This window comes from Halichoerus grypus, chromosome 1 (assembly GCF_964656455.1).
Source record: "Halichoerus grypus chromosome 1, mHalGry1.hap1.1, whole genome shotgun sequence".
Taxonomy (NCBI): domain Eukaryota; kingdom Metazoa; phylum Chordata; class Mammalia; order Carnivora; family Phocidae; genus Halichoerus; species Halichoerus grypus.
In genome coordinates this window covers 140,390,863-140,416,386 of record NC_135712.1, presented here as the reverse complement: position 1 = coordinate 140,416,386, position 25,524 = coordinate 140,390,863, and the positions used below count along the sequence as shown (strand labels likewise).

The window sequence follows — 25,524 nt, the reverse complement described above, 5'->3', positions numbered from 1 at the left end:
AAAATGCAAAATCCATAAATTACTTGGGCTCGAGGACTATAGATGGTTGAACTATTAAATTATCAATTGATATGAAAGTTACAAAGTCATAAATATAGAAATATATCTACCATACCATTGTAAAAAAGTTTTTACAGATTATAAATAACATAATGTAAACTAATAAAAATATTTCAGTATTATTAATGCTTAGTATTATTAATGCAAAAAGTTTGATTCCAGGAAATTGACAAATCCCAAGTGTAGTTGCCAGGAGGTGGTGAGTTGGGTGCACCAGTCACCAGGGAGGGTGGAGTGTGAGAACGGAGCAGACGTCTAGCTGCTCCCTGGATGCTGAGCAGAGTTCTTTGGCTCTTGGACTCTCTGAGTTAGGGAAAGGGTAGGTGGAAGGTCTGCCTAGCAGCCTTAGATCATGGAAGAGGAAGGGCTAGAGGATTACAAATTGAGTCAGACTATGTGGAACCCAAAGCAGCCTAATACTTTGGAAAATTGGAAATGATAATGAAAAGTCAAGTAGAGGTTCAGGACCTAAATGAAGATGACTATCTAGTTACTGTCAGGTTCACATCACAGCATCATTGCTATTTGGCAACCCTTATTGGGCTTAAGAGTGCTTAAGAGAAAACTTGAGTGGAGTTTATCTTTTAAACCTACATTGGAAATCTACATTTCTGAAGGAACTCACTCAAAAGAAGAAGATTTCAATAGGCAAATAAATGACTAAAAGTGAATGGCAGCTGTATTGGAGACTCCTAATTTATCAGAAATTAAGAAACAGTGGGTCCTCCAATGGATTAGGAACTATTTAAAAAGAAATCAAACTGTGATTGTTACATTACATTTGTTGACTATCCTTTGTAAAACACAAGGGGCTCATGTTTAATACTAGGTGATTTGCACCTCACAAAAATTTTAATACCAAATTATAAGTAGCACCAATTTCATTCAGTGTAAAACAATCACAGGATTTCTAACACTTGAGATATGAAAGAAAAATATCTTGCAGTTATTATGTTTAAGATAAGCTTTTCTGACACAAATTCTGATACAACTTCTTTTACACAAAACCTACTGGGCCTGAGAGTATTCAATTTATTTATTTTTTATTTTTATTTTTTCTTAATAATACAGTATTTATTTGTCTTCCCCCTGTCAAACCCTGAGCCAACGACTTTCCCCAGGCTGCCTGGGGAGGTATAGGAAAAGGAACATACAGGGCGGACAAGACACGGGAGAAAGACCTATGGGAGGTGGAGACGGCTCCTTCCCATGGCGAAGAGGATGAGAAAGGCCACCATCAGGCAAAAGAGCCCCATGGCCTCCGAGAGGGCAAAGCCCAAAATGGCATAGGAAAAGAGCTGCTGCTTCAGAGAGGGATTCCTGGCATAACCAATGATGAGGCTCCAAACACAGTCCCAATTCCAGCCCCAGAGCCAGCCACCCCTACCGTGGCAGCCCCAGCCCCAATGAATTTGGCTGCTGTGTCGATGTCCCTTGAAATGAGATGCTGGTTTGGAAGCTGCGGCTAGGAATAAGTGAGGTCAGGGGACGTGGGGCTGCCAAGCTGCTGAGGCTCTTATAAGGTACCTCATCTGTCAGTGTCTCCGGTGGTTTTAGCACCACTGCAGACAGTGATCGGCTCAACAGCTGAGAGGTGCTCCTGACCTAGAAGGGGGTGGAGATGAACTTTGCACAGGTGTACATTTTCAGGGGATGAGGGGGCTGTGGCAGGAGAGCTGCTCCCAATGCAGAGAAGACCCCGAGAGTATTCAATTTAAATTATTACTATATAAAATACAAATAAAAATTTAAAAAATAAATAAAATGTAAGTGAAAATAGAGATGACTCCTAAAAAGAATGAGAGGCCAATAAAAGAAAAAAGCTTTTGTTCATTATTTAAAACATGTCATATTAGACAAAATATTGCATGCTGATTTACAGATGAATTATGAAAAGTATTGTCAAATGTTCAGATAATTGGGGCATGTTAGTATTTCTTCAGGCGGTGCAAAGGAATTGTCTGACTTCTAGTTTGTGTGTTTCAGCTAAAACAGAATGTACCAAACTGCGGGAGAAGCTGAGGAGAGGCAACAGACGCAGAAAACATGATTACTTCTCTCCATGTGCTATATCCATCATTTTCTTTGACTCAGTGTGATTGAAGAAAGCTGATGTCCATTTTTTGCTTTCACTCTGACCTCTTTTTGTGTTCCAAAACTGTCAACGATGATAGTGCATTGTGCACTTCTACTTCCTGATTTTTCACGTTCATATTGATGAGAAATTCTGAAATGTTGTCTTGTGGGCTTAAAAGTGGAGAGGGAGAGTAAGAGTCGGCAAACCAATGGGAAGGTATTAGAATTACAAGGAAAGTTGTGTGATTAAGTTTAGAATCTGTGGGTGGTGGGAGGTAAAATGTACACATACAACAAAGACAAATAGGCACCAGGTGTTGGAATCCACTTGGGGGAAAGGGGAAATTTGGGCACAACAAGTAGCTTCAAGAGGAGTGCAAATATATCATGAAGAAACTGATCACATTTCTCATCCAGTGGCAATGATCTTTAATAAGAGCTATTGCCTTCAGTAGAAGTTGAAGCTTAAGCATGATTTTAGTTGTCGTGTATTTATACTCAATGAGAAGTACATGACTGTTATTTTCAAACTATGGTTTGGATGTTTAAGAGGAGAGCTAATTTTACTTGGGCCTCATTCTTAATCTGTGGGAAACAAAATGGATGAGTTGGAATCATCACTAACTGAATGCTGTATTTGCCACAAAATCTCTAAGCTGTACCTAACTACAGGGGGCTTATAGGAAGAGGCAATTCCCCATCCCCACCCTCCCCCCACACACATTATAAGTATATTAATCCATAGATAAAAGAATGCACATAAGGACTAATCAAATAATATTTTATAAGACTGAAAGGATCTATAGAAATCTCAATTTATAAATTTTAATACTATATCTAAAATGTATCACTGCATTGGTTTGTTAATTTAAAGGCATATTTTACTACTAAATTGTTTATACTATAGTACCTTAGAATGCAAATATATTTTCTATAAATTAATTTTCATATTTACAAAAAAGCTTTGTAAAATGTGTAAATATGCCCAAGGTAGTTACTTTCAACAGAAGCCTAGTTTCTGCTTGACAATGTATCTGCCCCTACTAGGGGAGATATGCACCATTATTTTTTACTTTTAACTTCTATGCTCTTTCTAGCTGAATACAATGCTATCTGATCATTTTTTAAAAATTAAGGCTGCTTAACATGAATATAGCTTTTCTCTTCTCTCTTCTCCCCACCATCAGCACAAACAGACATAGCATAACCCAAAGGCAAGAGGCTGCATATGTACTTTTATAAGTATATAAGTGTGTGCTATCTCACAGTGTGGAGGTAAATGTAACTATTGTAATTTGATTTTCCATGGACCTTGCCCATAGACAAAGGGCTTTCTCTTGACAATTCTTTATTTTTATTATATAAAGATTAAATAGGCATTTCTAGATTCTCTATCAGTCTCTAGCTTTTTAAAGCTTTATTAGAGAAGGTCAACTGTTCTGGGAAAGAATAACTTGGGATGTTGATAAGATTGAGTTTCTGAGCCTTCAAGGTTGGGTGTAAGGCCATGGGCTAATGAGAACTGACCCAGATAATGCCACCTGCTAAGTGTCTCTACAGCCAGCTAGCTGGTCTTTCCACTTGAAACTTCAACATCTTTAATATTGTTTAATTAAGAACTGATGTTTGACTGTGTTTAGTGGGTTAATTCTAGCTTTAAATTCTGCTATTGCAATTTATCCTGTTATCATCTTTCTATGTATCTGTAGCATTGAATATGAAATATAACTAGATTTGAGTTTTTTAATATTTTAAGGCTATATTTTAAGCCTGTGCTCAACTATACTTAGTTCATAAAGAAAAATACATATTACTACTTAGCCAAAGCATTCTATTCTTTCCAAATAGCAAGAAGTAGATACAGCTGCATTTTGCAGGTATTTTGATGGTCCTAATCATAGATTAGAGATAATTTAGAGCCTGGAGTAAAACATGTTTCATTTGTATTTCAAGTCTTAATCCTCAGTTACAAGCACAAAACTGCAAAAGAAATTCCTAATCAGATTTCTAACATAATATTTCAGATATAGTGATAAGAAACAAATACATTTCTTGAATTAGTTATTGAGACTTCAGAATTTCCATTAGAAAATACAAATTCTCTGCTTTCAAAATATTAATTTTAGATCTGAAAAATGACATGGACTATAAATACCTTCATAAGTAACCTCATAAAATAAGCATTCATATTCATGTCTTTTAAGATATTTGTTTTTACATAGCTATCTAGTTCCTCTTCATGCCCATCCTAATTATTTTACAAAAGAAAATAATATTTTTAATATTTAAATAAATAATATGTATATATTTACAACATTTCACATTTGATCTCTAGAAAAGTCCTCAGTAGCAAAAGGTATATATCTCAGAGAGATTTCCACATTTGCAAAGATATTAAATGTATTAGTTTGCTAAGGCTGCCATAGAAAAATACCACAGAGTGAGTGGCTTAAACAACAGAAACTTATTTTCTCATAGTTTTGGAGGCTTTGAGTCTAAGTCAATAGGTCAGTAGGGGTGGTTTCTCTTGAAGCCTCTCCTTGGCTACCTTCCTGCTATGCATTCACATAGTTTTTCCTCTGTGCATGTGCATCCCTGGTGCCTCTTTGTGTATCCAAATTTCCTCTTCTCATAAGAATACCAGTCAGATTGGTGTAGGGCCCATCCTAATGGCCTATTTTCATTTAATCACCTCTTTAAAGGTCCTGATTCCAAATACAGTCACTTCTGAGGTTTCAGCTTTGAAGTATCTCTTTTGGGGAACACAATTCAGCCCACAATATAGTAAGTGACAGAACAATAACACAACTATAGGTTTGATTTGAAGGCCTCTTGTCTGTGTGTGTGCGCGCCTGTGTATGTGTGGTGTGTTACAGTAAGTCCATCACAGTCTCTCTATGAAAGCAAACATTTTATATTCTTCATGGAGAACAGCTGAATGTGAATGAAAACGAGGTAATATGAGCCAGAGTATGCCAGCTTTGAGAATGTTAAGTAGGAGAATATAATGTAAAATAGCAAGGGATTCTAGGAAGATAGCAGCAATGGTGTTAGGGTTTTAGAATCTCCTGAAATTTTCCCGTAAGTACAGGTAGAACAACTATAATAGCACAGTCAAAACCTGACATACATCTATAACAAAACTAAGTGATAAGCTATCCACAGAAACTACCAAAATAGAAGCAGGCAAGTACAAACTATTGACAGGTACAAGACCCACATATTACTAGCATCTGTATGAGGGAAAGCGGGGGTGGGGGGGTGGGGTGTAGGCAACCAGTGGTCTGATGGGTTTGTGAAATAAGAGCCTCAAAACTGTAAGGAGTACTTACTGAAAAGTGCAGCAGGTCAACATGAGTACAGCAGCCAAAACTGTGAGGTGGATAGCAACAAAACCTGAAGTTATTGGAGCTGTCTGGGCTCTGTGAACACTTAAAACTAACCAACAAAACTCCTTTCCAGGACAAAAGCTTACACTGATGAGAAACTGCTGGGAGTATAAACCAAATCGAAGAAGAAAGGATCAATATGAATAAAGGAAAGAGAACGTACAAATAAAAGTGGGGATACAACGCCAAAAGCACCATCCATGAAAAAAAGATTGGTAAGTGGGATTTCATTAAAATTAAAAATGTCTGCTCTGTGAAAGATACTAGTAAGAATGAGAAGATAAGCCACAGACTGGGAGAAAATATCTGCAAAACACATATCTGATAAAGGACTGGTATCCAAAATATACAAAGAACTCTTAAGCTCTACAATAAGAAAGTGAACCACTCAATTAAAAGATAGGCAAAAGACCTGAGCAGACATCTCACCAAAGAAGATATACAGATGACAAATAAGAATATTAAAAGATGTTCCACATCATATGTCATCCGGGAAATGCAAATTAAAACAACCATGTATGTCCATGAAAATACATAGAGGAAACTTAAATGCCTATTACCAAGTGAAAGAAGCCAATCTGAAAGGCTACATATTGTGATTACAATGCAGCATTCTGGAAAAGGCAAAACTATGGACATAGTATAAAGATCCCCAGTTGCCAGGGGGTGGTGGGAGGGATGAATAGGTGAAACAGAGGAGATTTTTAAGCCAGTGAAACTATTCTGTATGATATTATAATGGCGAATACATGTCACATTATACATTTGTCAAAACCTATAGAATGTACAGCACAAAGAGTGAATCCTAATGATTCACTATGGATTTCGGTCAACAATGATGGGTAAATGCTGGCTCATAGATTGTAACAAATGTGCCACACTGATTTGGGATTTTGATGGTATATGAGGTTGTGTGGGACTAGGGGGGAGATATGTGAAGACCCTGCACTTTCCATTCAATTTTGCTGCAAACTTAAAACTGCTCTAGAAAATAAAGTTTATTAGTTAAAATATGGAAATAATTCAATTTTAAAATTTAAAAAATAAAATTAGAGAAGGAAAAAAGCTAGGAAATCTCAGACAACAAGTTCATATTTTTGATACTCTGAGAAAATAATAGAATAAGGGGCTCTGGGTATGTGATTTAGACAAAAAAGCTAAAGCAAATCTATTCTGCAGATTCCAGTTCTGGACAAGTTGAGGTAGACTCAATTCTCTGTATTCCTCCCACTAAGAACACCAAAAATTCCTCAGCATTATACATCAAATAAACATAAGAAGATTCTAAAAGATGAAGAGAAGATAAACCAGAGAAGGGCCTCAAGACCTGAAGAATGACATGGCAGTGAGTTCCCTCAGTGCTCTTTTTGCCTCATATATCCTAGACTGGGTGCTAAAGAAGCCAGCAACCCAGAGGTACCAATGGATGCAAAGGAACAAAAAGTCCATATGAAGCCTGCTCTTTCTAGTCATAGGACCAGGATAGGGGCAACCTAGCAAGACAGAAAACTTTAAAGCAATAGCTGCTTTTTTCCCAGCCAAATACCATGGAAAAATCTACAGATTCCCATCTCTATCCTTATCAACAAAGGCCAAGTGGTGAGCCTGGACTTCAACCCACCCAGCAGTAATAAAGCCCCCACTTCCTCCCCACTCAGATAGTGGTGGAGGAGGACTACTGGGAAGTTGGAATTTTTATCACCTTCCAGAATTAACATGATTCTCCCCCCATGGTATCAGTGGAGATGAGTAACAAGGTACCCGTACCTCTCCCAGCCAAGTTGGTGAGTGAGGAGCCTGAACTCTCATCCCTGCCCAGCAGTAATGAGGCACCCCTCCCTTTCCAGAGAGTAAGTGGAGGCTGAGTAGAAAACCTAGACCTCCACTCCCATCTGACAAGAAGGAACAAGAGGGGGGCACCTGGGTGGCTCAGTCGTTAAGCGTCTGCCTTTGGCTCAGGTCATGATCCCAGTGTCCTGGGATCGAGCCCTGCATCGGGCTGCCTGCTCCGCGGGAAGCCTGCTTCTCCCTCTCCCTCTGCCCCTGCTTGTGTTCCCTCTCTCGCTGTGTCACTCTCTGTCAAATAAATAAATAAAATCTTAAAAAAAAAAAAGAAGGAACAAGAGGTTCTCTCATATCTCTCCAGTGCAGTAGTAGGGCCAGCCTGCTAAAACAGATTTAAATAAGATCCAAAATGAAAAAAAAAAAAAGAAAATCTAACAAATAAATAGAAGATATAGAGAGAACCAAATGGAAATGTTACACCTGAAAATACAATAACTAAAACAAAAAGCTCAATGGATAGTCACAATAGCAGAATGAATATGAAAGAGTCAAGAATCAGTGAACTTAGAAATGATCCAATCTGAACAACAGAGAGAAAACAGACTGAAAAAAACCTCTTCTTAAAGAATAGAATTCATTTCATATAAAAGTACAAAAGAGATTCAGCAGGTGTCCCTCCAAAGCAGCTTCTGCCTGATACACTCTGCAAGCAATCCCAACAAGGACTGGCGCCACTCCAAAATGACTTCTTCCTTGGGAGAGGGGAAGATAACCACACACACCAGTGCATCCACAGTCCCAGTAGCCAAAACTTATAGCTGGCAGCACAGAGAGAATGCCCTGTTGATCAGGCCAACTACAGCCCCGGCAGGGCGGACTGGGGACAGGCCTCTGGTCTGATTGTTGACGCTACCCAACCACAAGCCCACAGCAGCCCCACGCTGATCCCTCAATGGCACAAGGGCCAAACTCTGCTCAGTGTACCCACAACAAGCAAAGTGGGCCATTGCAGCCAACTGGACTAGAGGCAAACACAGCTCAGCCACAATAGTAGGGTGCAAGCAACCCATATAGGATACACCCCTGGTTCTGGTGAACATGGGGCATTGCACTATGGGCCACCACAGGACCTCTTCTTCATAAGGCCACTACTTTCAAGATCAGGAGACATAGCTGACTTTTTTAATACACAGAAACAAAGAGAGTTAGATAAAATGAGGAGGAAGAGGAATATGTCACAAATGAAAGAACAGAACAAGACCACAGCAAAACAGCTAAATGAAACAGAGATAAGTAATATGCATGATAAAGAATTCAAAGTAATGATCATAAATATCCTCACTGGACAATAGACTTGAATTAGAGCTCAATAACAATAAGATATTTAGAAATCCCCAAATATCAGGTAAAAATACACTTTTAACAGATCATTTGAAAGACATCACACAGAAAATTAGTAAATATTTGAAACTGAATGGTAATAAAACACAATATATCAAAATTTGTGGGATATAGCTAATACTATGCTTAAAGAGAAATTTTTAGCTGTGGTTGCCTATATTAAGGGGAAAAAAAAAGATTTAAATCAGTTACCTAAAGTTTCCAATTTAAGAAACTAGAAAAAAAAGAATTAGACCCCAAAATGTCAGGAAGATAATAATGATGAGATCAGGAAACAATAAATAAATTAGACAAACAGTAGAAAAAAAGTTGATTCTTTGAAAAGTTTTAAAAATTCATCAACTTAGCAAGACTGTAACTCAACAGTTTATTATGAAATAACAACAACTTTACCTTGGCCAATTCTGTAATTTTACCAAAACCAGGCTTCCAAGAGGGAGCTGTGAATAGACGATCTTAAATCCACTTTCATGAAGCTGAGCCTCTTCAGGGAAGTCTTCTTCAGAAATAGAGCACTTATTGTATCTTGAATCAGTGTTCATGAAGCAGTACCATGGTTTATTGTGATCAACTTTGGCTGCATCCTCACTTGACAATGATCTCCATTTCAAACAGCTTTCATTCTCACATTGAACCCACACTTTGTTTACATACATATTGTTTTCCGCTGAGGAATCCATTGCAGTGTTACAATATTCTACTATTATCTTACCATCCAGTTGTTCTTTTTCCATAAATGCATTTAATCTGGAAAACAAATAAGAAAAAAAGAAGAAAGATTCAAGAATATAAGGAAAGTTCAAACCAAAATCAGAGAAACAGCTCTGATACCTTCTTTGCCCATATCTTCTCTATCCCATAAAGACTATACATTTTGAACAATTTGTTTCCACCTACCCAGAAACAAAGGGACAAAATAGAAGCATCAATCACTCTGGGCATAAAATGCTCCAAAATTAAAAATAAATTTGTAATCACAAATAAAAATAAAAATAAGTATGACCATTTTTACAGAGAAAACTGAATCTAAGAAAAGTAATTTGTTTGCAGTCCCAGAGCTAGTATATGGTAGAGTCAAGATTTAAATGCAGGAAGTTTGGTTCCAAATTCTATGATCTTACCCACTAAGCTTTACTGCCTCACACACACACACACATATATATATATATATATGAAATGAATATATATACTCATATGAAATGACTTGATGACCCCTTTCATTTTCTAATTCTGAGGAAAATCAAATGTAACAAAATATTTCACCATATGAACATTTGAAATCTACTTTTAAAAACTAATCTTCTGCTTATATAGTTTTGCTTTTTATACATTAATTCAAGTAGTTTGAAAAAAGCATTTCTCAGTTTTTTATTATGAAAATTTTAAACATATAAAACATTAGAATTGTATGATTAAGTTCCCAACTTCTAGCTTCAATAATAACTGTGTGTATACTAAAAAATAATACAACTAAAATAAAGTAAAATTAATTAACAACTTATTTTGCAATAGAAACCTGTTTCAAAGAATGACTTCAATATACCATATTCACAAGTTAGCAAAACACTACTATCCAAGTATAAGCACCATTTAAAGAAGCTCTTAATTCATGAGTTAATCATATATTTAGAAACTCACTTATCATATTTCAGGGTCACCACAAATTGCTTTAGAAATTTGCCAATTTATGCCAATAGCCATAGTTCACAATTTTTTACCTGTTAATGCTGCTCGTATGACTGTATCCACAGAAAATAAACCTCAAAGAAACTATTCTACATATACAGAGACCCAACAATATTCACTCTGGCACTATTTATCATACCGAAAGAGTGGACAAGTCTAAAAACACGAAGAACTAAATCTATTGGAAGAGAAATAAAAAATTTGCTAATAATATTCATGTAAATTTCTGGTTAATTATTTAACTGGTGAGGAAATTTATGAGAAGCATGCCTGCAATTTAGATTGCATTTGAAGTGAACAGTTTTTTCCTCAATTCTCTGCGCCACTGGACAGTACAGAAGTTGTTGAGTTCAGACATTGGAGCCAAATTATGTGTGAACTCTTGGTTCTGTTATTCACCAGCTGTCCCTGGGCAAGACATTATTTTGCATTTCACTTCACATTAGGTGTAAGTGTGTGTGTGTGTGTGTGTGTGTGTGTGTGTGTGTGTAGCAGTTTTGTTTGTTTATTTTCCATCCTTGTATCTTCTTTTACTGTGCTAAGACAGGCATAATATTGAATAGAAGTCATGATAGTAGACATCTTTTCCTAATTTCAAAGAGAATGCTTCTACTATTGGACTATAGAGTCAAATATGTATATTTTTTGATAGAGACCATTAAAAAGTTGCCAGAAAATTTTTCCCTTCAATTACCAGTTTACTATGAGGATTTTTTGTTAATAATGAAGCACTGTTGAATTTTATTTATTGCTTTTCTGTATGTATTGAGGTAAACATAAAGATTTTTTAAGTCTATTAATTGGGTATGTTGTAATAATGAATTTATTAATGATAAATCATACTTTCATTCTAGGTAAACCCTACATGATCAAGTGTTATGAGATTTTTTTTAACATATATTGCTGTATTTAGCTTATTAACAGTTATTTAAGATTACATATATGTTTATAGATGAGATTGGTCTAATAATTGCAATTCTCTTCTTTTTGCCTTTGTCTGGTTTTGATATCAAAATTAAAATAACCTCAAAATGAAGTACAGAATGTCTCTCTTTTTATGTAAAGTTTGCCTAAGGGGGGAGTTCCCAATTCTGTCTTACTTTTAAGAATTCTGGTGTATCTACTATGTCTCTCATTATGTTTCTCTCCTTCACCCTGAAATTTATTTATATCTTCTTTTTCTTCATTTATCTTGTCAGTACTTTTTAAACACAAACAGAATTTCAGTCTTCCCATTTACTTTTTTAGAATCCTATTAAATTAATAGCTGCCCTCTATTCTTTCCTTCCTCTACTTTCTTGGGCATTCTTTGTTGATCTTCCCTTTCTCGAGTTGGTGCTTGATTAAATTATTTTCAGTCTTTTTAAAATTAATTTTATTTAATTATGGTAAAAACACTTAACATGAGGTCTACCCTCTTAACAAGTTTTTAAGTGTATCATACAGTATCGTTGACCATAGGTACAACATTGTATAGCAGATCTCTATAACTTACTCATCTTGCTTAATTAAAATTTTATGCCTGCTGATTCATAACTTCCCATCTCCCCTTTAACCCCACTCTTCGATTCTATGAATTTGACTATTTTAGATACCACATATAAATGGATTCATGCAGTATTTGTCTTTCTGTAACTGCTCATTTCACTTAGCATAATGGCCCCAAATTGATCCATATCCAATATTTTGCATATTTTGCAAGGCTGAATAATATATTCCCTTGTAGGCTTTCTTCATCCAACCATCAATAGAAACTTAGGTTGTTTCCGTATCTTGGCTATTGTGAATAATGCTTCTATGAACATGGGAGTGCTAATTTGTCTTTGAGATCCTGATTTCAATTCTCTTAGATCAGTACCCAGAAGTGGGATTGCTGGATCCTATGGTAGTTCTATTTTTTAACTTTTTGAGGAACCCCCCCCATACTGTTTTCCATAGCAGCTGCATCATTTTGCATTCCTACCAACTGTGTACAAGGTTCCAATTTCTCCACATTCTCGTCAACATTTATCTTTTAATTTTTTGATAATAGCCATCTTAAACAGGTTCGAGGTGATATGTAACTGTGGTTTTGATTTGCATTTCTGTGATGATTACTGATGTTGAGGATCTTTTCATACATCTGATGGCCATATTTATGTCTTCTTTGGAAAAATGTCTATTCAGGTCCTTTGCCCATTTTAAATCTTGATTATTACTATTATTTCTATTAGTTGTAAGAGTTCCTTACATATCTTGGATATTAACTCCTTATTGAGTATATATTTTGCAAATGTTTCATTCTAGTCTATAAGTTGCCTTTTAAGTTTGTTGATAGTTTCCTTTGTTGTGCAGAAACATTTTAGTTTTATACAGTCTTACATATTTGGTTTTGGTGTAAGATCCAAAAAATCACTGACAAGACTAATCTCAATGATCTTCTCCCCTAAGTTTTTTTTGTTTGTTTTTAAAGATTTTATTTATTTATTTGACAGAGAGAGAGAGATAGCGAGAGCAGGAACACAAACAGGGGGAGTGGAAGAGGGAGAAGCAGGCTTCCCGCTGAGCAGGGAGCCCAATGTGGGGCTCAATCCCAGGACCCTGAGATCATGACCTGAGCCGAAGGCAGACGCTTAATGACTGAGCCACCCAGGTGCCCCTCCCCTATGTTTTTTTATAAGAGTTTTACAGTTTCAGGTCTTTAATTTGAATCTTTAGTCCTTTTTGAGTTGATTTTTGTGTATGGTATGAGATAAGGATCCAATTTTATTCTTTTGCATGTGATTATCCAATTTTCTAATACCATTTAATGAAGATGCTATAATTTCCCTATTGTGTATTCTTGGTGTCTTTGTCAAAAAATTAGTTGACTATATATATGTGGGTTTATTTCTGGGTTCTCTATTCTGTTCCACTGATCTGTGTGTTTTTATGCCAATACCATACTATTTTGATTACTATAGTTTTGTAATATAGTTTGAAATGAGGAGGTAAAATGCCTCCAAATTTGCACTTCTTGCTCAAAATTGTTTTAGTTATTTGGGGTCTTTTATGATTCCATGTGAATTTTATGCCTGCTTTTTTCTATTTCTGTAAAAAAGGCCATTTGAATTTTGATAGGGATTGAGCTGAATGTGTAGATCACTTTGTGTACCAGGGACATTTTAACAATATTAATTGTTTCAATCCATGAACATGAGATATCTTGCCATTTATTTGTCTTCAATTTCTTTCAGAAATGTCTTATAATTTTCATTGTACAGATCTCTTACCTCCTTTGTTAAATTTATTTTTAAGCATTTTATTCTTTTTGATGCAATTAGAAATGGGATTGTTTTCTTAATTTCTTTTTCAAGATAGTTTGTTGTTAGTGTATAGAAATGCAACCAGTTTTTGTTTGATTTTGTATCCTGCAACTTTACTAAATTCATTCATTAGTTTTAACAGTTTTTGGGTGAAGTCTTTAGGATTTTCTATACGTAAGATAATATATTCTGTAAACAAAGACAATTTTACTTTTTCCTTTCTGATATGGATGCCTTTTATTTCTTTTCCTTGCCTAATTGTGCTGGCTAGGATTTCCAGTACTAAGTTGAATAGAAGTGATGAGAGTGGATGCCTTTGTCTTGTTCCTGATCTTGATCCTGATGAAAGCTTTTCATCAGTGAGTATGTTAGTTGTAAACTTGTTATGTAAGACCTTTATTTTTTTGAGGTACATTCCTTCTATACCTAATCTGTTGAGAGTTATATCAAAGGTTGTTAAATTTTGTCAAATGCTTTCACTGCATCTACTGAAATGATAATATGATTATTTTCTCCTCATTATGGCATGTTTATTGATTTGAATATGAGGAACTACCTATGGACCCCAGAGATAAGTCCAATTTGATCATGGTGTATAATCCTTTTAATATACTGCTGAATTCTGTTTAGTAGTATTTTGTTGAGAACTTCTGCATATACGTCCATTAGGGATATTGGCCTATAATTTTCTTTTCTTTTTTTTAAAAGATTTTATTTATTTATTTATTTGACAGAGCGATAAAGAGGGAGAGCAAGAGCACAAACAGGGGGAGCTGCAGGCAGAGGGAGAGGGAGAAGCAGGCTCCCCACTGAGCAGGGAGCCTGATGTGGGACTCAATCCCAGGACACTGGGATCACGACCTGAGCCAAAGGCAGATGCTTAACCTACTGAGTCTCCCAGGTGCCCTATAATTTTCTTTTCTTATAATGTCCTTACCTGGCTTTGGTATCAGGGTAAAGCTGGCCTTGTAAAATGAGTTTGGAAATGTTCCTTACTCTTTGATTGTTTTGGATGAGTTTGAGGATTGCCACTAATTCTTTAAATGTTTGGTAGAATTCACCAGTGAAGCCATCTGTTATTGGCCTTATCTTTGTTGAAAGAGTTTTGATTAGTGATTCAATTGCCTTGCATGTTATTGGTCTGTTGAAATATTCTATTTCTCCATAGTTTGTTCTTTTTAGATGGCATGTTTCTAGGAATTTATCCATTCTAGGTTGTCCAATTTGTTGGCATATAATTGTCCATCTTGTCTCTTATGGTCATTTGTATTTTTGTGGCATTATTTGTAACATCTCTTTCATTTCTGATTTTGAGTCTTCTCTCTTTTTCTCTGTTAGGCTAGCTAAAGTTTTGTCAATTTTATCTTTTAAAAAAACCAACTCATAGTTTCATTGATCTTTTCTATTATCTCCCTAGTCTCTATTTCATTTATTTCTGCTCTGATCTTTGTTATCTTCTCCTTCTACTAAATTCAGGCTTAGTTGTTCTTCCTTTCCTAGTTCCATGTGGTATAAAGTTAGGTTGTTTGAGATCTTTGGTTTTTTGATGTAGACATTTATCACTATATACTTCCCTCTTAAAGCTTTTACTGCATTCCATAATTTTAGTGTTGTTTCCATTTCATTTGCCTCAGATCCTTTTTTTTTTTTTTTAAGATTTTATTTATTTATTTGACAGAGAGAGACAGCGAGAGCAGGAACACAAGCAGGGGGAGTGGGAGAGGGAGAAGCAGGCTTCCCGCTGAGCAGGGAGCCCGATGTGGGACTCGATCCCAGGACCCTGGGATCATGACCCGAGCCGAAGGCAGACACTTAAAGACTGAGCCACCCAGGCGCCCGTCTCAGATCCTTTTATATTTCTCCTTTAATGTCTTCTTTGACACATTAGTTGTTCAGAAGGATGTTGTTTAATCTCCACATATTTGTGAATTTTCCAGTTTTTCTTGTTACTGATTTCTAGTTTCATATAATTGTGGTCAGCAAAGATGCCTGATATGATTTTAATCTTTTTATATTTGTTAAGACTGGTTTTGTGGCCTATTATTTATCCTAGAGAGCGTTCTATGTGTATTCTGCCACTGTTGGACGGAATGTTCTGTATATATGTTAGATCTTTTTGGTCTGAAGTGTAGTTTAAGTCCCGTGTTTCCTTGATATTCTGTCTGAACTATCCACTGTTGAAAGTGGGATACTAAAGTTCCCTATTATTATTGTATTATTATCTATCTCTTCCTTCAGATTTGCTAATGTTTGCTCTATATATTTAAATGCTCCAATATTGGGTGCATATTTTTTTTTTTTTTTGAGAGAGAGAGCACGTGTGTTGGGGGGAGGGGGCAGAGGGAGAGGGAGAGAGAGAGAATCATAAGCAGGCTCCACGCCCAGCTAAGAGCCTGATGTACAGATGGATATCACGACCCTGAGATCATGACTGAGCCGAAATCAAGAGTTGGGACACTTAATCAACTGAGCCACCCAGGCACCCCTTGGGTGCATAAATATTTTTAATTGTTATGTCCTCTTGATGAATTGATCAGTTTATCATCATATAATGGCCTTTTTGGTCTCTTTTTATAGTTTTTACTTAAAGTTTATTTTGTCTGACATAATTATAGCTGCCTCTGTTCTCTTCCAGTTTCCATTTGCATGGAATATCTTTTTCCATCCCTTCACTTTCAGTCTATGATTGGAGAAATAGTTCATTTACATTTAAGGTAATTTTTGATAGGTAAAGCCTTTTGTTAATTCTTTTTGGGGTGTTTTGTAGATCCTTTATTCTTTTCTTCCTCTCTTGCTCTCATCTTTTATGATTGATAATTTTCTGTAGTAGTATGCTTTGACTCCTTTCTTGATCTTTCATGTATCTACTACAGGTTTTTGCTTTGTGGTTACCATGAGGCTTACATAAAACATAACAGTCCATTTTAAGCTTATAACTTAACTTGGACAGCATACAAAAGCTCTACATGTTTACTCCTGGCCCCAATATGTTATGTTTTTGATGTCACAATTTATATCTTTTTAGTGTACCCATTAAAAAATTATTGTAGCTGTAGTCATTTTTAATACTTTTGTCTCTTAACCTTTATACTAGAGTTATATGTGATTTATACACCACCATTATATATTAGAGCATTCTGAATTTGACTATTTACCTATCCCAGTGAATTTCATCCTTTCATGTTTTCATGTTACTAATTAGCACCCTTTCATTTCAGCTTGAAGAACTTCTTTTAGCATTTCTTATAAGGCAAGTCTAGTGGTGATGAACTCCAACTTTTGTTTGTCCGGGAATATCTTTATCTCCCCTTCAATTCTGAAGGACAATTTTGCCTGGCAAAGTATTCTTGGCTGGCAGTTCTTTTCTTTCTTTTTCTTTCTGAACTTTGACTGTTTCATCCTACTCCGTCTGGCCTACAAGGTTTACGCTGAAAAATCTGCAGATGGTCTTGGGGCAGGGGTTACCTTATATATAACAAGTTGCTTTTTTATTACAGTTTTCAAAATTTTTTAACTTTTGAAAATTTTATTATGTCTCAGTGCAGGTCTCTTTAAATTCTCTTGTTTTGTGCTTTTTAAATTTTCTTGATCTGGATGCCTATTTCCTCAGGTTTTGAAAGTTTTCAGCCATTATTTCATATAATACTCTCTCTGTGTCTTTCTCTCTTCAACTTTTGGGACTCTCATAATGTGTTTATTCATCCACTTGCTGGCATCCTATACGTTCTTTAAGCTATCTTCATTATTTTTCCTCCTCTGATTGGATGATTTCCACTGACCGATCTTTACTGATCCTTTCTTTTGCTTGATCTAGTCTGCTGTTGAACTCCCCTATTGAATTTTTCAGTTCACTTGTATTCTTCAGTTCTATTTCTTTTTATAACTTTATTTTTTTTATATTTTATTTTATTTTAGAGAGGAAGAGAGAGAGAGAAAGAATCCTAAGCAGGCTCCATGCCAGCACAGAGCCCAATGCGGGGCTCGATCTCACAACCCTGAGATCATGACCTGAACCAAAATCAAGAATTGGATGCTTAACCGACTGAGCCACCCAGGTGCCCCATCTTTTTCATACTTTTTAATATTTACATTTTCTCTTTGTTGAAACTCTCACTTTGCTCATATATTGTTCTCATGACTTCAGTGAGCATCTTTATGGCTATTATTTTGAGTTATCTGACAGGTAAATCATTTATCTCCACTGGTTTTATCAATGGGGTGAGCTGGAGGGAAAAGTCACAAAGTTCTGACATGTCTGCTCAGGCTTCCATAAGACTATTAATCATGTGCCCCATCAGCTCCCAGATGCAGGATAATTAGAAGCCTGACCCTTGGGTAGCAGCTGGGAAATTACGTAGTCAAATCCCTTCTAGGGAGAAATTCGGAGTCTTTTGTTTTTGCCTGTTCCCTCTGTACTAAGGGTGGGGGAATAGCAGCAGGAAGTACTTACGCATCTGTTAAAAACTGCCTCTTTGTTTTTGGTGGTAAAGGAGGACTTGTGAATGCCAAGCCCTTTTGGCACTCTGAGCTAGGTAATTTGGAAACCAGTCCGTTAGGTGGCAGTAATAAAAGTTGGGATGCTAGATGTATGGACAAGCTCTTTCCAGGGAGAAAGTGGATACCTGTTTTTATCACTGGAGTGAGTGAGGGGAAAGCAAATTACTGAAGTGCCCACAATCCTTTTAAGGCCCCTAGAGGAGCACAGTCAACTTCTGGATGAAGGTTGATTAGAAGCTCTACGCTCAGAAAAAGAAAAGAAAAAGAAACTCGACCCTTACGCAGCAGCTATAAGTGTCCAGTCATATCCTTTCAAAGGGGAAATTGGTAGCCTTGTGTTTTTGCCTGTTCTCTCTGTGCTGAGCCCACTGGTATAGTCATGGTAAGTACTCACACTTCTGTTTAAAACCTCCTCTTTGTTTAATATGGTCCTGAGGGACTCATGAATGTTGAGCTACATTGACTTTCAGAGCTAGGTGACTTGGGAGCCAGTCCTTATGTAGCAACAACAAAAGTTGGGGAGTTAGATATGTGGTCCAAACCCTTTGCTCCTCAGGGAAAAGCTGGCAGTTGGGGATTCCCTCCTGATTACAAATTGCTATGCCAGGAGTTTATGGGATGAGTGTGTCTCAACTTTTCCTACTCTTTTCAATGTGTATATTTTCTCAGTCACCTTATGTGTAGGAGTCAGTCAACTAGTTTCCGTATTTCTCTCCAAGGAAATTGATTTGTGTGTAGCTGTTTGTTCAGTGCATCTACAGGAGGAAGGAAAGTCAGAGTCTACTATTCTGCCATCTTGCTGATATCCTTTGTATTTTGTTTTCTTTACTTTTATATTAGTTCTAGGAAAATATTAAACAGTAGTAGAAATAGCAGACATCTTTATCTTGTGACTTTGACAATACTGAAGCATAAATCTAGTCATCAAAAACAGAAGAAATTAAGGTTATTTCTGTCAAGGCTGTCCTCTAGTTATGTTTCAGGACACAATCATCCATCCTCCACAAGCCCCCCAGTGAGCTGCAAAGAAAATAGTAGGAGGAGGACATGATGTTGGCTACTGGGTGAAAAGCTACCAACTCCCAAATCAAATATAAAAACAGATGTGGAAGATTCTAAGTCTAAGGCAGGTACTGGCAGATTGTGTAACAAATAAGCTGAGGGTAAGGAGTTGGGTACAGTTCTAGAAATAATGAGATTATCCATTACAAGTTCATTCAAGGAACTTCTATTTATTTTTATTTAATAAATAAGAAAAATAGGACTTAATAATATTTAATATCAAATTGATATTAGAATCCCCGCTCAGATCATATATAAGCAGGTCATATGTCCTAATAGTGATGTGAAGCCTCCTGCTGGAAAGGTGAGAAGCACCACAACTAAGAGTGTTTCACAGAGGTGCTCTTCAGCTATCTATTTAGCTTTACCATACCGCAATGTATTCGAGTTATAATTAACTAGTTGAACAGGTTTATAGATTATGTTATCTAGATTAAATTATTCCTCAGAAAACTTTAAAATATTTCTACAAACAGCATATTGAAGAGAACACTAATAATGCAAATAATTATTGTATAAGAGATAGAAAGGAAAGTGAAAAATGATTGCTATCTATTACTCAACTGCCTAGGATTTTGTCCATCTTGCAACTATTGGACTGCTATAATGGAGAAAGTACTCCAAGTTTATGGTACCATTTCAATGGAAAGCTTAGGAAAATCCATTCTGATAGCCTATTATAAAATGTTAAGGGGATTAAAAGATTACTTTTAAATTGTAGATAAAGTTTTCAGATTTTCTTAGGAAGTTGGGTCTCACAGTGGATAATATTGAGAAGATAAATTAACATTAAGGAAATGTCATTATTACTTAAATGATAGTGATACTCATTTTCAATGGCATCTAACTTAAACCTCTTGGTATTTTAGATTTGACAGTTTATTCAGGCTAATAGAATTTATAATACAGATTACAAAACACTCTTTTTAAACCAGATTCTCATTATCTCTATTACCTCTTCCCCAACACTTTGCTGGTTTTCAAAATTACTACCACATACAGAAGATGCAAATGAAGGGGGAAAAGACAGTGTGGTCTGGAAACTTCTAGAGTCTTAAAAAAAAAAAAAGATTTTATTTATTTATTTGGGAGAGAGTGTGCCCACACACACACACGCACATGCGCCCCCCCACATGAATTGTGGGGTGGGGCAAAGGGAGAGGGAGAAGCAGGCTCCCCACTGAGCAAGGCCTTAGGATCATGGGCCCTAGGATCATGACCCAAGCCGAGGGCAGATGCTTAACTAACTGAGCCACCCAGGCACCCCCGAAAACTTCTAGAGTCTTTAAAGGGGGTCCCTATAAAATTATGCCTAAGTAGTTCACACTATAAAGATATTGACAAATGTGAAGCTATGCTAAACACTTGTTTTACATAACTTCTTTTCAATTTTTGATTTCATGACTTAGCTAACATTGAACTACAGAAATCAGAAGAAAATTTAAAAATTAAATTTGAAAATAAAAAACATAAAACAGCTATCCAGAATTATACAGCCTTAAGTTCAGGCTGTATATTATTTATTCCTTCATTCAAGGTAATAGTTATAAATGGTCACAGACACTCAATTTTCAGTCAGATAGCTCTACCACTTTTTACTAGACAAATGAGTTAACCACTCTAAAACCTTTGGTCCCTTATCTGGGGATAGTAAGAGTACTATTACCCTATATTGAACTCCTGGTTCAGTGTATTACACACTTGATAGTCAATAAATATTTGTTGAATAAATGATTGACTTTGAACATTAATTCAAACATATAGTGAGTTTCTACTAAATGTCAGGCATGGATTTCAGGATTGTGAACAAAAGATGAACAAGAAACAATCTCTCCTATTGAGTTCAGACAGAGAAACAGATAAAACTAAGTTCCATAAAATACTGGACAAATATAACAAAGGGTGATACAGATGGGGGTTGGGTCCCAAAGGCTATAGATGGCCTTGCCCATGGCTTTGGACAGCCCCCAACCCTATGAGTTTGCTTGGAGCAGCCCACACCATAGCTCTCAAACGTTAAAGTCACATGCCCGTGGTTCTCCTAGACTGGAATTGCCCACAGGTGGCTCCTGATCATGAGGGCAGTCCCAGCCCCACAGCTCCACTGAGCAGTGCTATAGTGGTAGCTCTCTCTCTGGGGTGACTCTGACTCTGCAGGGATTTTCCGCCTGGGTCATGCACTAGGAAATCTAGGTGGAAGTAGCTATGATCTCATGGCTTGTGCACCCTGTGTCCTGGCAGCGATGACACATGGACAGCACCACATGGATGCAGCATAATCTGCTGCCTGTACCCTCTGGTGGGGTGACTACTGTGGCCTGCACCACAGGAACTCACTGGAACTGAATCTGTGGCAATCAAGGAGCTTGGTACAAATGCAGGGAGTGGAAGTCCTTGAAGTAAGGCTAAGCAGTAGGTATTTGAGCTGCTATAACAAAGGTACCATAGACTAGGTGACTTAGAGGTAACAGAAATTTATTTCTCACATTTCTGAGGGCTGGAAAGTCCAAGATCAAGGCATTGGCAAATTCATTGTCTGGTCAAAGTCCCTTTCCTTGTCATAGATGTCTTTTTTTTTTGCAGTAACTTCATACGGTAGAAGGGGCAAGGCATCTCTCAGGGTTTTTTTTAGAAGGACATTAATTCCATTCATGAGAATTCTGTCCTCATGACTTATTCACCTCCCAAAGGCTCCACCTCCTAACACCATCACATTTTAGGGAGACACATTCAGTCTATAGCAATTATCAACTGTATGTTGGTTTTGGAAGTGGAAGGTTCCTAGAGATAAGGAAGGGACGATAGTGGCAGATGAATTTAAGATTTCTGTTTAGGGCAAATGAACAGTGGAGTAAATAATTGACTAGGCTTAATAATCAAATAGTTTAATAATCAAATAGAGGACATAAATACAAGTTTGAGTTTTGGGGACTAGGACTAATACATTCTTTTTGGTCTTGAGTTTAAGATGCCTATGAATTTACTAGATAGGTAATTTGAAGTATGGGTCTGTTTCTCTAGAGAAAAGTTCTAGAGTCACACAACAGGAAGTCAGAGTATCAACTACTTGCCAGAAATCCTAGGCATCTACTTATTTTTAAATGCCTGACCATCTGGCTTTTACCGAATGTTTCTTTTAAAGGAGACCAGAGATTTTCCAATCACCTACTCGAAAGGATTGTTCTTCAACTTTGATTTTTTTTACTAGTTCTTCTTTCTCCCCCTAGTCCCTAAATGTACGCCTTTCTCAAAGTCTGCCTTCAAACTTCTCTATTCTCTTCCTTGGGGAGTTCACTAAAATAGCTTTGACACTCTCTCCTATGCAAATAGCTGCCAAATCTCCATCTCAAGTCTCACCTTCACACCTACATTCCAAGTAATTTTGACAGTGTCACCTGGGTGCTCCTCAGGCACCCTGAACTTGGGCCAAATTGAGTTTTCTTTTCCCTCAGAAGTTTCTCTCCCCCATTATTGCTACTTAGGCTTGAATTTCACCCAAGGTCAACTTTAAAACTGCCTACTTCCTCATCCCCTCCATTTAAATACTTGTCATTTTGTTAGTTATATGCAACTAGTGAATCATTGAACACTACATCAAAAACTAATGATGTACTGTATGGTGGCTAACTTAACATAATAAAAAAAATAAAATAAAAAAAAGAGAATTCTGAAAAAAAACATTTTTTTAAAGGGTCTCTGTGTATGTTCCTACCTTTTCAATCTTACTGACCTATAAACCCAGCTCAGTTCATTAGCTCACTCAGACTGCTGTAAGAAGCCTACTTAAACCAGCTGGTCTACTTTCTCTCTCTCCCCACATTTATTCTTTCAACTCACTGATAATAGGTTACTCTTAGAAACTCTTAATACTTGGTCCTCTTGCTAAAAAATATATATATTGTTTTCCATTGCTAACATCATTGGAAATAAGGTCCCCACTTTATATCTGAAATCTCCACAATATAACTTTGTATTGTAGTGGTTAGGGTATGGGTTTTAGTACCAGTCAGACCTAGATTAAGATCTAAGAACATCAACTTAAGAGCTGTATAACTTGGGAAAATCATTTAATATCTTTTCATTTAAAAGATGGTAATAATAATACTAGCACCTGCCTCACAGCATGTTCTTAAAGTTCAATAAAATAATGCATGTAGGGTATGTAGCAAGAAGCAGAGCACACAGTAGGTGCTCATTAAATGATTGCTAGTATTACTTTCTTCTACTAGTCTTTCAAACTGCATCTAACTTACATTATTTGATATTTTCCAAACAAACCCAATGTGTCTCTATACCTTTGTGCATGCTATCTTTCTTACTCTACCTTAACCTGTAAGTTGCGGACTTTCAAAATCCACTTCAAATACCATCTCTTTCAAGAAGTCTTTCTGGGGGTGCCTGGGTGGCTCAGTTGGTTAAGCGACTGCTTTCGGCTCAGGTCATGATCCTGGAGTCCCAGGATCGAGTCCCACATCAGGCTCCCTGCTCAGCGGGGAGTCTGCTTCTCCCTCTGACTCTCCTCCCTCTCATGCTCTCTGTCTCTCATTCTCTCTCTCTCAAATAAATAAATAAAATCTTTAAAAAAAAAAAAAAAAGAAGTCTTTCTGGATATCCCCAACCAGCTGCAATTTCTCCCTGCTTGGCTTTCCTTAACTTCTGGTAGTTACAGCATTCTGGTTCATATTATAGTGTTACTGCATACTTCCCATCATTAAATTGTGAGCTGAGGGCAGACACATTATTTTTGTCTCTCCAGCAGTGAAGGAGTTGATGATGGAAACATTGTTTTCTGATCCCCAAATGGCTAACTAATTAACATGCAGGAATTTTTCCTATCATTTCCCTAGTTTTGCTCAATGTCTTCTTATTTCTGTGGAGCATCTAGAACTACCCAACAGATGGGAAAGAGATTAGTGAGCAATTTTTTATTTATAACAATATATTACAATGCACTACTAGTTAAATTTATTAAAGAGACCACCAAGGTCTGTAGAACCCCACTAAACACTTCTAAACAACTTTATGCAGTATAATTACTATTATAGGTATATTTGTAACATTAAAGTAAAATTTATAAGCTAAAGAAAATGAGAAAAATCTACGTGGATTTGACATAAATTCTCCAAAGATTTATGTATTCCATGAATGTTATTTTAGAATGTTGTAGTAGAGTCTGAAAAAATTAATAAGATCAACTGTCCACAGTTCCATTGTTTAACAGAACAAAGGCCTTTAAGATGGACTACAGCCAATATGAATCCTTGTGAAGCATCCATTTTTATTACAATGTATATGTATTTTGTGACTGATGAATCCCAGATGGTAAAATTACAACATATCCAAGGATTTCTGAACAATATGAGAATTTAATGAGACAGTGTGAAAAAATACATACAGAATAGGGATGAAGATAAATGACTGCTTATAACAGAAATTGTTTTTATTGTTTGTATGTGAATGAGAAAAATAATGATTGTTCTTCCAAATGAAAAAAGTTGTCATTATTCTTTTGTTCTCCAAAACTGCTGTTATAGGAAGTGTTTCCATTTTTAACGCAGGCTACCCCAGATGATGCTACTTTTTTGGGTTGGAGAAAAGTATTAGTATCAGTAGCAAGGTCTTTAGACTTCAATCATTTTAGGATCATAATTTCAATTTTCAAACTTCCGAAGAGAATCTGAAGTAATAAGATAATTTTAATGTTACAGATTATAATTTCATAATATTTAAGAGGCAGTAGAAAAAGATCAGGGCTTGGCATCAAAAATGTAGTTTCTAATCTTGGTTATGCAACTTGTAGCTCTGTAATCTCAAGAGGGCCTCCGTGTTATCTGTAATGTAAGAAGAATAAGGCCAGATGATCTCTAAAAGTTGTCCTGCTTTAGTGTGTCTTGATTTATCCATTCTGGCTGTTCTTCCTCAAAAATCCTCTACTCCCCCTGCTGGATTATCAGCTCCTGTGCTTTGTTCTTTTTAACCATGTATCAGAGTCCAAATTTCATTAGCCACCCTTTCATCACATCTGTGTTCTTAAGTCTCATCAGCTCTAAAGACTTGCTAAGCCTTACTTGCTTTGTAGGTGCTGGTTTTCACTGTTTATTCTGTTTTCAGTTCATACATAATTTCCCTTAACCTGGCAATCATATTAGACTAAAAGGTACATTTATTGCCCATCATTAACATCTAGCACTCTTCATTACCTTTGATCCCCATCCAGAGCCTTCAGTCTGATACCTTGTATCATCTCCCATGAAAGATGCTTTTATCACTATCTTCAAGACAAT

The 25,524-nt window shown here is 36.4% G+C and overlaps 1 protein-coding gene and 1 pseudogene across 7 annotated transcripts in view; both read right to left on the bottom strand.

Moving 5' to 3' along the window:
- Window positions 1-25,524, bottom strand: part of ZCWPW2 (zinc finger CW-type and PWWP domain containing 2) — a 136,626-nt gene that overhangs the window by 81,513 nt on the left and 29,589 nt on the right. For all 7 annotated transcript variants that reach the window (XM_078072610.1, XM_078072600.1, XM_036093025.2 and 4 more), the window contains one exon: window positions 9,105-9,458. In XM_078072610.1, coding sequence (XP_077928736.1) covers window positions 9,105-9,445 — 341 coding nt within the window. In that variant the 5' untranslated portion in view covers window positions 9,446-9,458. The remainder of the gene's footprint in view (window positions 1-9,104; window positions 9,459-25,524) is intronic.
- Window positions 1,098-1,704, bottom strand: LOC118536311 (ATP synthase F(0) complex subunit C2, mitochondrial pseudogene; annotated as a pseudogene).